The 12,577-nt window shown below is 37.2% G+C and overlaps 2 protein-coding genes and 1 long non-coding RNA gene across 8 annotated transcripts; 2 read left to right on the forward strand and 1 right to left on the reverse strand.

Moving 5' to 3' along the window:
• Positions 1-7: 7 nt before the first annotated feature.
• On the forward strand, positions 8-1,209 carry LOC112494296. Its single transcript, XR_003059578.1, has 3 exons — positions 8-513; positions 602-1,001; positions 1,091-1,209. It is a non-coding gene; the product is annotated as an uncharacterized LOC112494296 (long non-coding RNA).
• On the reverse strand, positions 1,174-8,356 carry LOC107267404 (relaxin receptor 2). 4 transcript variants are annotated; one of them, XM_025084617.1, is made up of 22 exons: positions 8,290-8,356; positions 7,953-8,164; positions 6,024-6,143; positions 5,769-5,834; positions 5,583-5,685; positions 5,425-5,496; positions 5,269-5,340; positions 5,047-5,190; positions 4,858-4,926; positions 4,704-4,775; positions 4,557-4,628; positions 4,412-4,483; positions 3,920-3,991; positions 3,780-3,851; positions 3,621-3,691; positions 3,368-3,529; positions 3,061-3,221; positions 2,838-2,988; positions 2,647-2,776; positions 2,307-2,497; positions 2,067-2,225; positions 1,174-1,997 (listed from the first exon to the last, which is right to left on the reverse strand). In XM_025084617.1, exons 2-22 carry the CDS (start codon positions 8,038-8,040, stop codon positions 1,807-1,809), a joined length of 2,310 nt encoding a protein of 769 aa, XP_024940385.1. In that variant the 5' UTR covers positions 8,041-8,164; positions 8,290-8,356; the 3' UTR covers positions 1,174-1,806. The 4 variants fall into 4 exon arrangements, with proteins under 4 accessions (XP_024940385.1, XP_015594569.1, XP_015594570.1 ...); XM_015739083.2 differs by lacking the exon at positions 8,290-8,356 and having other exon boundaries at positions 7,953-8,206; XM_015739084.2 differs by lacking the exon at positions 8,290-8,356 and having other exon boundaries at positions 3,061-3,206; positions 7,953-8,204.
• Positions 8,357-9,010: 654 nt separating this feature from the next.
• LOC107267405 (odorant receptor 13a-like) lies at positions 9,011-11,296 on the forward strand. Of its 3 annotated transcripts, none has more exons than XM_015739087.2 (7): positions 9,011-9,607; positions 9,676-9,961; positions 10,155-10,254; positions 10,316-10,426; positions 10,585-10,740; positions 10,813-10,875; positions 11,037-11,296. In XM_015739087.2, exons 1-6 carry the CDS (start codon positions 9,169-9,171, stop codon positions 10,861-10,863), a joined length of 1,143 nt encoding a protein of 380 aa, XP_015594573.1. In that variant the 5' UTR covers positions 9,011-9,168; the 3' UTR covers positions 10,864-10,875; positions 11,037-11,296.
• The last annotated feature ends 1,281 nt before the right edge of the window (positions 11,297-12,577 follow it).

A 12,577-nucleotide genomic window follows, 5' to 3' on the forward strand; every position in this document is an offset into this window, starting at 1 on the left:
TAGGTGGACACTAAAATTCGATAATTTATTCTTCGCGGATCTAGGTTTCAAGTATTCCACATAAACAAGCACAGTTTCGTTAAGTAATTTGCTCGGTAATATATTACATTAAGATTTGATTGGAGCGAGCAACGCGCATCGTTTCCTTGCTCGATTTATACTGCAAGTCAACTGTTACGTAATATCAGCGAATATTAATAGGACTACATTTATGAGCCGTTACACTCTCGCTATCTCTGCTATTCCATACCGGTGAGCATGCTCGCAATATAAATACAGTATACTACCAACTTTTTTATATTACAGACTATGCAAATCGACAAATGCAGAATTACTGATTGAAAGATGCCTGTATTGCGGTGAACGAACAAAGCCCAGATTACCCGTATGAGCAAGTGAATGCTGATAATTTACTGCAACGAGTTCTACGTGCAAGTTGATCAAGGACGATATTTGAAAGAGTCTACGATTCACCATTCACGAGTCACGGAGTCACGACTGAACGTAATAAAGGTATACCGTCATCGGCCTTCGTTCCATGTCTGTTATCTGTATAAATATTCTCAGGGTTAATTACACATTTTTTTTATAACTTGTGCAGAAAAACAATCTTTGACTATGCCTGTTGATATAATTATCTAATACAAGTCAGGTCTCTAAGGCTAAAATGAAGAAGGCATGGAGAAAGGAAAACACTAGAATTATTGGTACAACAGGTGAAACGAATGTTCCATACTGGCTGGAAACTGTATAGTATTTCTGCAATGGCTGCAGTCACCGGCGGGAAGGTGTGCCTTTAATCTGTGCGTGCATTCCACATCTCGCGACTAGCGAAACGACTCTTACTTTGCCGTGGGAGCCACTCGAAAGGCCTTCGAAGGCTGCTTCGATCGTTCTTCGCCTTTGAACTTTCGAACCCTCCTTCCTCCGTGCACATGACACGAGTCTGCCCGGTATGCATCATGACTGCTGACTGCATTGGATATTTGATCGGAACAGAAGTAAGTGTCTTCCTAGTAGAAGTTTATTTCCTAGTTGAAGCTGGTAGCTTTCTGGAGACTCAAGTCTGGGATTCTCGGTGGAATTGCAGATTGTGAGAGTATCGAGATTGACTTGAGGACTTTGGAGTCTGGGGTGGAGCGAGAGGTGAGGTCAGAAGGAGAAGGAAGAGAATAACCGTTAACGGGACCCTCCTATTGAGTGTCCATCATAAATTATATATTATATCCCATAACCGTATGCCATGTGCTATACGTGAAGGAGATCACAACATATTTTGTTGAAAGTAGATTTACGACCGGTCTTAAAGCTTTAAAATTCTTGAACCAGTCGCGATACCCGTACTGGCACTCTGATTGGACAATGGCTCGTGCTAACGCAAATCTTTTTAACTGCTGCGACAAAATGCAGACGTTGAAATTGAGTAAATGATAAAATCGAATAACAATAGAACAATTTTTTTACTTTACATGAGTGACCTATGAATTGAACATAATATTGAAAGACGAGAAGTTTAGGAGGACTCTTATTTCTCATTTTACTGGAAGTCAGACTCCTGGTCATTCTTTGCGCTTTGAATAGAGACAAGCATTTTTCCAATGATATCTTAAATATGAATACTGGTATGTTAGTTAATAATTTAACGAACTACATTTTCAACGTAAACATTCTGTGCTCAGCTGTCATAAATTCACTATATTGGATAGCTCAATTAATAGTTATATAGATTGATTTTGTTTTTGAATTACATCTGACGATCCTGCGCTTGATGCGCTTGACGCAATATAGAGGAATAATTGAAACAAGTCATTGACTTGTTACAGGCGATGAACCTATCGGTGATTTGTTTGTCTGCTGAGTCAGTTTACTAATTAATTGATCCTCATTAATAAATATCGGGATACTCGACACTTTATGGTCTATCGGACATTTCTCATCGGTTGACGAGAGCGACAGCATCACGTTCTTATTGCACAGAGCCGTCGGTACGTGAGAATCTGAAAGAATGTATTTTCTTAAAAAATGTTGATCATCAAAAGTGATCATAAATTAAGAACTTTACTCACTTCGAGTAGAATTTTTTCCAGTAAAACGATCACGGATTTTTCGAAACCATTCCTCGCCCAGTCTCTCTCGAAATTTTGGGGTAGTGAATGTGTAGAGCAAAGGATTAACTGCACTGTTAACCGGCACAATGAAGATGACGACCCAAGCATGAAGATCGGCTGAAAAGATCATTCCCAATTGAAAAGTAAGAAAACGTGACTCGGAAAATTCATTTAAGGAATAATTATAATAATCCTTACATGGAACAGGGTACATCATCAGGGCGAGAATTTTCAGTGTAATTATCGGCGCCCAACAGGCCGTATCGGTTAATACAATTAAGAAAAATCTTACTGCAAATTCCGAATCTCCCACTGACAAGGGAGTCGCGTGTCGCGTTCTCCAAATACTGGCGAACATCCCAGCATAAACGTAGCCAATGACGATCAGCCTGAAATTATACCGGGTGATTCAGCTTAACGCCGCCACCTGAAGTTAGCGTGTCAATTTTATATTTATAGTAAAACCATGCTCAGGTGGTTGCGTTTGAAGTTGAATAACTGATTTCTTTATAGTTTGCAATATTTTCCATATAGATACCCCAAGAGATTCAGTCCAAGGAAAATGAAAGCAGAGTATTCCCAGCCGATCAGATAAGGGTTGTCTATATGTAGAGGGAAGCACAAGCCATTGACACCATAGAATCTGGTACTGCTACGCCAATGAATAGCTAAATAAAGAAAAGGTTTTGTATTATCATATAAAAATAAATAAATAATTTTTATAGATACCTGGTATAAGTGCTAGTAGAATTCCAAATATCCAGATAACAATCATAGATGAAGATGCAGCTTGAGGTGTCAAGGCGCGATGACTCTTCAAAGGTGCAGCGATCAGCATAAATCTTTCTACCGACATGAACAGTAGGATCAATACTGAAACCTGAAATAGCAGTTTCAAAATCACATGGTATTCTTTTTATATAGAAATATTTAGGTAGCTATGGGGTAGTACCTCTGAGGACGTCATGGCCAAAATTCCAACGGAAGTGCAGGACCAAGATGACATCCAGGTGCTGGCGATCTGATTATAATTGTCTCGAAATCGAATGTCCTCCAATCCGATAACAAAGAGATATATACCCATCAGCATGTCAGAAACTAAAATAAAAGAAGCTATAGGAAGACTCCCATGAAACCCCATAGGTTTGTCTCTTCGAACTTGACGGATTCCACGTAGTCTAAATTTAAGTTTCCTTCTATCTTAGACTATGCATGTTGTGTATACACGAGGGGATTTGTAAAGGCGGCTTAAAACCCACCGGCAAGATTTCTGATGACGATGCTCAACACTTGGTTTTCGTCCTTAGCTGTGAATCTTCCCCACAAGACCAGAGCATTTCCCAAGCACGTCACGCACGATATACCCCAGACAGCAGCACGTAGCAGCGGTTTGCTTAATAGGTGGGACAAAGATGAGACTCCTGTTTGATAAATGGACAATTATTATTTATCAATTGTTTTTTTTTCTAGACTGAAAGAAATATTGGAACTCAAGTCAACGGTTGATTTTACCGTCGCTGACTGGCCGGCATTTTTGAACGTTAGACGCGTAGGTTGTGCAATAGTGAAACTTTTTCAAGTAACTGTGAAAATTCAAATAAGACAAATTTGAGTTATTATACGGGAATTATAATAACGATTAGAGTAATAATTATTTTATATTCAACTCACACGAAATCCAAATACGGAAACAGATCGAATATATTTTTCTCCATATTGACGATTTCAATTTCCTCGAGGCCACTGAGAAATTATATATATTCACATTTAATATGAATTGTTGATTATTACTGAATTAATCGATGACTTACAGCGATCGTAGATTTTTCAGTGGATCAAACAGAGCGCTTGGCAGATCCTCAATCGGATTGAATCCTATCGATCTGAAAGAATCGATCACATTGTCTATATAAAAAAGAGAAAAATTCAATTGAAATTCAGTTCTCACGCAGTACTGGAATCGAATAATTTTCTAACTCAAACTGGCAAAAACAAAAAAAAATATCAGTTCGGATCAATCAAGTACGTGACGTTTTCTTCATTTCCAGTGAGAAATTTCCCGTCTGTCTAATTTCCGTTTATTCTGCTATTCTACCCAGTGCTCTCTATATTCAATTATAACTAGATAGACAGATATAATTACTCATATGTATATCTAAGTAAAGCACCAGTAAATCTGCTGCGAGCACGTCTGGATTTTAATCGTTAATCACTTTGATCCGTATGGTCGTAACAACGTTCACGTCACTGGGTTTCATTATTAGTAAATAATAAATAATAACAGCCACACGAAGTGTACTTGCAATTTCGTTAGATTTCCTATAGGCTTAAAGACATCCTCCGGTATAGCTAAGATCTTGTTGTCTTCTAAATTTCTAAAAAAAATTAAATTCTTAAAATCTAATAAATTTCCATGACATAAATCATTAGACTTTTAGGTAAACTTACAATTCTAATAAATTATTCAGATTTCGAAAAGCGTTCACGTGTATAGTAGTCACGGTATTTCCACTTAGGCTTCTGCAATAATTAAAAATAAAAATTTTAACATATCATGTATATAAAATCAATCGATCGATAACAATCGATACGTACAGTGACATCAGGCTTGGTAACATCGATAATAAATTTTCCGTGATAGCCTCAAGTCGATTTTCGTCCAGAACTCTTGGATCATGTACGAAAATATAATTTTACAATCGATATTAAGTGATAACTAAAATCAATATATTCGATTATCGATACTCACAATTCCTTTAATTCTGGCAAGTACGGGAGTTTTAGAGTCGAGGAAGTCAGTTTGTTTCTGCTGAAATCTCTATAAGAAATACTATGCTGTGTATTTGTCTAGCTGATGTTGGTAAAAGAATATTTGTATGGTCAATGGCATAAACAAAAAAAAACACTTATAAGACTAATAAAAATCGACGATTCTCACATCCATTGCAGGGAGGTGCTGTTCTCGAAATCAAATAAGTCCGCGTAAGTAATTTCGTTACCGTCCGCCCTCAGAACATCCAATGATTCTAATCCAGACAGCTGACCACGTCGTACCTCTCGAATATTATTATCCGAGAGAATTCTGTTGGAATCGAATAATTACTACATTCGAATTAGATAAATTACCATGTAAGTCCTAAATATATTCGACGCTACTTACAGCCATTGTAACTGCCTTTGATTTGCGAATGCGCCATCTGCCAGATTTCTTATTGAATTGTTTTCGAGATATCTACAAGTGTCCATAATTAATTGATCAATACCAAAAAAGATTTTATGTGTTAAGAATAAACAGAATAAAGCAGCAATGACTTACAAGTATCGTAGTTCTACGTATTTGATCAGCTCGTTTGTAGAAAGTTGCGTAAGCGCATTGTTTGTCAAAGTTCTACAAAAGTCAACGTATAATATATGAATCAAACGTCTTAATACCCAAAAACGATGTATTCTGAACGCAGGCAGCTCGATACATACATAGTGGTAACATTGGACGAGAAATTTTGAGGTATTTCGGCGTAACCAACACACATCAAGTGACATGCATGACAGGTACATTTTTCCGGACATTGTGTAGAATCTGGGAGGAAAAAAATAGAAAATATTTCTATACAAACATACATTTAACACCGTTTGATGGTAAAATGAATTTTGTTTAATTACCACAAATGATTTTTGATTTATTTTGTGGATCTTTGATAAACCAGTCCCAGCTGCCATGCATATCTCCTAGTGTAAATAGAAATTTGTAAATGCATTAATTTAATAAGAATGACTTATAGTATTTCAAGAAAAAATAAAAATCAGATTACGTACATGATACCGTACAACATAAGGATATCACGTATATAGAAATGAGCGATTACAACTAGGTAAAAATCAAAGAGAAAGACAATGATGGAAAAAAGAGAGACTCACCGCACTCTGTTTCAAATTCATCATCCCCCTCTGGACAATCCATTATTCCGTTACACCAGCTTCGTTGTGGCATGCAAATAGAACTGTTCTGGCACGGAAAAGTACCCACTGGACACTTGTCTGTATGATCAAATGAAAATAAGGATATAGATCCCTACATTATCGACTGTCGTAAAAAATTGTCCACAGTACAAAGCTAATTTACGTTCAGGGTAATTTTAGATGAAATAATAAAAGTCAATTTCAAAAGTCATTCGACTAGAATCCTAATGCATAAGGTCATGAGTATAGGGTTAATGAGATTCTATATCAATTTACGCCCAGCGTCTCTGTCAATAAATGCAGAAAGTTTCGAATAAAAAATACGACCACACGATTCGCCTCGTGTGGGTGCTCGTAAAATCGAATGCATTCCCTTTTTTACGAGCTACTCTCGCATAAATAGAACCTTTCGAAAAAACCCACTCGAGCGTAATATGCGTTTGTTGTATTTATCCATGCGTACTGGATTTTATATACTTAGAGATTGTAACGTTATGACACCTGAACACTTTTATATTCAAGACGACTGGAATCTATTCAGATTCTAATACTCCTCCACGTATAATTTCTATTCGCAGATCCACTGACAGCTTCTAATTCAATTGATTCGATCGTGATCCGATATATGACTCTTTGACCCGTGTTAACCATTGGCGAATAATCAAAAGTATTTGGAGGTTAGAACGAAAGAAGGAATAAAGTAAATGAATTTTTTTTAAATAAAAACAGACTTGTACCGAACCATCATTAATTTTTATATCTAACTTCAATTTTATTCTCTCATTTCAATAGCAATTTGCGTCCATCGATTGATAACCGATATTGCACAAGGTATACGTATCGGATCGATATTCGTGATATCTGTCATCGTAGATTTATGAACGCTTTGTAAACGCCGCCAAAGCTGTACTACTCGGTCAAGTTAGTTTTTTAATAAAAACAGTTAATAACACTATCATTATTGATTTATTTATAATTAATTTCATTGTCTTATTTTTTTTTTTTCATGCCTTCCTAAAGGTGATCTAATCACACATGAGCACTTTTGTCGATCTTCGTAGCGACACGTAAGTGTCGAGTATAGAGTAAGAATGATACGTCGAGGACTCACGTACTTATCATTTGAATGGCGATTGAATCACTATGAAGATTTACGTCATTGCACGTGGATACAGATACATTCCTACTTGTATTTTTACTACGAGGAACTTACAACAATTTGTATGCAATTTTATTGTAAAAGTAAAAATTTCTACTTAGCAGGTACATACATTTATTGACATATGTCAAATTATCAACTTATTTACATCTTGGCATCTTTTGATTGGTCGATTACACAGAATCATTCATTTCCGCATCTCCATTCAATTCCGGAAAATAACTTTCTTTGCCAAGGACATAGGATCCTCTCTGCAGACCTTGATGAGATCCTCCATTAAAGGAAATTACATTGCTTACCCACTACAGTCATTTATACATCGGGATTGTTCATTTTTAACCTATCTGCTTGCTTCCAATCTAATTCTATTATCTTCATATTGTTCATAACATATGCCAGGGCAGTCATGTTTAACTTTTAAAAATTCGCAAAATTGGGAATAGTGCCAATTCTCAGGTCAGAAATTTTCAGAAGAAGGGGAGATAAGACCACTCCATTAATATTAACTATGTGTACCATCTGCCAGCATCATAATTAGCCTAGTACGTAATCCATCCCAAGTCACATACGCTCTGAGAATGTTTCATATTAAATTTTCGTCCGTACGGATTTAAAAATAATAAAAATTTTAAATAAGCATAAAAATCACTCATAAGATTAATTTAAGAACCCATGCAAGAATTATTACCAAATAATTATTTTATATCATTTCATAAATTTTCGTTTACCTTGATTGAAGTAATACATCACTCCAGAGAGTGACAGCAGCGTCGTTATTAATGATGCTCCGACGATAACGATGTGTTTGTACCTCATCTTTCTTCTCTTTAAGCGGAAGGACTTTACGGAAAAACAGGAAGAAAAAGTCCTCGGCCTCTCTTGACTCCGCACTCGGATTCTAGGATGACACTGGTTGCACAGTTGCACATCCGTCTGCTTTCTGCTGGCGCGCATGCAACGTCCCACGAGACGCGAAGCCCCGCGACGCACATACCCAGAGACACATAATATTGGACCGACGATATTATTATTATGTTCATTGATCGTATTAATCTTAAAACGTACCTTAACGTTTCTTATTGCACGTCCTGACAATTGTGGATTCTAATGCTGGGTACTTGCTGCTGCTAATTAAAAAAAAAAGCAGAAGTACATAAATTTAAAACAGTGTCATTTACGTTTTGACTTTTCTGGGTTTTATGTCAAATAATTTCTATAGGGTGGTCTGTTGATATGGATCAGTAACGACGTTCGAATGACATTTTCAGGATTTTTATACTACTGGATTCGCATTTTATGGTCTCGGACGTAAGAGATATGGAACTGATAAGACACGTTTAAAAGGAAGCTTCATTATTGTTGTGAGAAGTCGCTTTATTGTTATCGATAAAACTGGTATTTGTAATGCCAATGGTTTATGATATTCTACCACATGCAATTTTTATGTAATTAAAATATAAATGTTGATTGATACGACTCACTCCGTGATAATGGACTTGGAAAATGTAGTAAAACGTTGAAAACGAATTTAATATTGTAGCTTCGAATGCGCGTTCACCTGCCTAAAGTTATAGGCATAATAAAAAAACTATTGAAACATGCAGAGGATGTGGAATAAGTTTAACGGTGTTTGAAGAGGGGAGTGAGTTGAAAGCAGAATCTTTAATGCTTCCATTAATAGTGTAAAAGTATCGAGTCGGAAGCTATGAGCATTACTATTCAATAAGGCCAGAACGGTTGAAATCTTACCAAGACTTTAGCTAGGACTTGAGGGGTCGACTGCCCTTTGCACAATCCCCTCGCCCCACCGCCGCTTGAAATGACGAGCGAGCATTTTAGATTCAGTTTCGAATCGTCCACGTTTTGTGAAGCATCATCTAGGTTCACGGAGTGGAAATCTGAATTGAAAAATCTTACAATAGCATTACTCAATAGCCGCTCAATATGTATTTAACCATAGATTCTGACATATTGTGGCTGAGTAAGCGAGTCTTGTCATTGGCTGGTATTTGGCCAGAGAGCCCGAATAATTTTCGATTTTTCATTTACCTTCTGTACTTGAGTTTATTCAACTGCGCCGAATTTGCCGCGCTCGTACCGAATTTGTATTGGATGAATTTTGACAAGTCCGTCAGGAATATGACAGAGTCTATACCCACGGCCATGGTGATTCTGAAGACGGCGATGTTCCGTAGAAATATGCAGCTGTTGTTGCCGTTGTTGAGTGAAGTCAGAGCAGACAAATTCAGCGTAGAGGAAGAGCCAGGAATTGCATGGTTGTATAATATCATGGGAAAGTTGTATACACGTCTCTCCGTCGTCCTGATATTCATCGTCACGACGATGCTGTACGCAGTACCGTTATCCCAGTGGATCGTTGCCAGTGAGTAGTAGATTTATTTGAAACGGTTTTGTTACCTTACTTCTTTGTTTCTATCTTCTCTTTCGTAGAATCCAATAATTTAACCTCAACCTACGAGCTACCTTATCAAATGTATTTTGGATTTGAGATTAACGACTTGCGTAGTCACGTACTGGCGTGTCTCAGTCTACTGCCAATGAGCACAGTTTTGACAATCGGCTGTACGGGATCGGATATATTGTTGGTTGTCCTGATATTCTACCTATGCCGACAGTTTGTATTGCTTTCCGTGCGAATTCGAAATGTCGAGACTGATCCGTTGATTCACCCAACGAAAATGAAACAGCTGATCGAGAGACACGCCAATCTCATTGGGTAACGATTTTTGAACCTTTCGTAAATAGCTACAGACGAATTCACGGTGACGTGTCAGAAATGAAAATTAATAGACACAGAGGTTATGCGAGAAACAGTCTTTGTTTGATTGCACGAGAATTTGTTGCTTTATACACTAACTGTCAAACTTTTGTGTCGAAGAAACGTTAGGCTAACCAAATGGACGTTGCAGAATGGCCACAGCTTTAAATAAGACTTACAGCTCCCTCTTGCTGGTGCAAACTATGGGTCTTAGTTTTGTCATTTGCATAGTGGCTTTCGAGTTACTCACGGTAATGACAAGAAGCTGATAACCTTTTAACATTTCTATAACGAACCAGGCTGGAATTACAGATGGCAGAAGTTGGAGAGGAAACGAATACCTTGAGCTTCATTATTTATTCACTGGCGGTTGTAACGCTACTTTTCAGCTACTGCTTTCTCGGCGAGTGTTTAATTCACGAGGTGAGTTTTTATTCGGCACTTAACCAAAAAATTTAAGGAATAAACGAGCCCGTGCCTCTTAAGTCACGGGGATAAGTTGTTACGACGATTTTATCGCCAAGGTGAATATGGATGGCAACGGGCTCCCCTATAGTTGATAACCCGTTTTGACCTTCCAGAGTTCCTCGATTCACAACGCTTGCTATTTTTCAAACTGGTACCAATTGCCGCCAGACCTCGCCAGGCCAATAATCATCCCGATCATGAGATCACGAAAACCCTTGCACTTGACAGCAGGACAATTTTACGTATTTTCCCTAGAAACATTTACATCTGTAAGCGCTTTTCAATTTACTCCAGCAACATTCCTTCGTTGTCATTCGTCGATTTTTCTCCTTACTTAACAGATCATGAAGGGCTCCATGGCGTATCTCTCGGTCTTGAGAGAAATTAAGTAAATATTTCATCCAGTAAGTACACAGTGACACGTGCATACGAATCTGATTAAATTCAAGGCCACTCGCAATTCCATTCACGTATACTTGCATAATGCAATAAAAATGCATTTATGCCCTTACCTAACCTACAATAATTCTTACTCAACAACATCAAAACATACCTTATTTCACAGCATAGGATTGTCCACATGTCATTGGATCTGCAGCTACATGGAATCTATAGGAAGGATAGGCTTGATCCCACTGGTTTTTATTACAACATTGAGTAATTAAAAAAAATTCACAGATACACAATTGTTTGCTAAAGGAGATAAAAGAAAATTTATTTTTTATTCAAGAATGATACATAGTGTACAGTCGATGGAATACAAATGTTAAACGGTTGTGCTGCTCGCTAAATAAAGATTTGTCTGATACTGTAAGTGAAACCGCATATATATAGTTGTCTCATTCAGTAATAGATTATCTTTACATGTCAGACTTGCACGATCAAGACCCAATGGAAATTGAACATATACAGGTATGGGCATCCTATATAACATTCACGATAAGCCAACGCTCTCACCCGCATTTATTGTTAATCCAATTGATAACGATACAATAAGGAAAACGAATCCGGGTGTTCAATGATCGGGATTGAAGGATACGCGGGGGAGGTACACAACGAATGATTTAGGAGCAATAGAAAGAAAAAAATGAGGGGGGGCCATAATTTCTCGTGAACACTTATATAGGATTAATTGCATTTGACATCGATGCAATTTAATCTAACGAAATAATCCATTCCTTCATTCAATTTCAGTAATTTGCCTAATGATAAAACCTCACGTCATGATCGATAATATCCTCATTTATTTATTTTTTTATATTTTTTTTAGTCTTCAGAGGACATTTATGCATACATTAAGGATACAAGCCTTCGTCCGATAATTCATTCATCCTCGAAAAGTATATCCTTGGCCCTCCTCCAGTTTTTATTATTTTTTTTTTCTTTTTCTTACAAACTCATTTCTCAACCTCTTCCCATTTACACCCCCTCTCGGGCCCTCTTACCAAAGTAATGTAAACCACCTTATCGGAACATACCGTTTAATTATACCACCCCTGATGAATTATCATTAACGCATTCGTCACATGTAATGTCGCCCGTAGGATAGCTCGTAATCGGTAATGCCAGAAAACATTTACACAGTTGGATTTCGCAATATACTTTCTTTTGTAAAAGAAAATTTTATTTTTCATGGAGAAACAAGCAAAAAAAAGACGAAAGCAATACCTAACTGGGATATCAAGAATTAATGCATTTTCCTAATTCCTGATGCATCCACTTGCTCGTTATTTCTTTCTTCCTTGTTTTTCTTGCTCTTCCACCGTTCAGTGTCATTAAAAAATATAGCAAGCGAGAACCAACTCTGAGTCACGAGTCACAGACGTTTCCTCCTTATTAAATTCAATATTAATCTCCCTTATTGACCGTTTACGATTCGTCATATAATCGACAGTCTAATAAACCCTAACCTAACCTAGTAAACCTAGAGACAGTTACGACCTAAGTAATGAAGGGTAATAGTAAAAAGAAAATATTAATTCGCTAAGGTCGTCTATATCGTGAATAATAAATTTTAGGGGAATTTTCGCCTCACGTATGGACAAAAATGAAGTCTTTAATGAACTGATCGACGTTAAGTGCGCGCGCGCATGTGCATGTGCCATG

This window comes from Cephus cinctus, unplaced genomic scaffold (genome assembly GCF_000341935.2).
Source record: "Cephus cinctus unplaced genomic scaffold, Ccin1 Ccin1_scaffold0401, whole genome shotgun sequence".
Taxonomy (NCBI): domain Eukaryota; kingdom Metazoa; phylum Arthropoda; class Insecta; order Hymenoptera; family Cephidae; genus Cephus; species Cephus cinctus.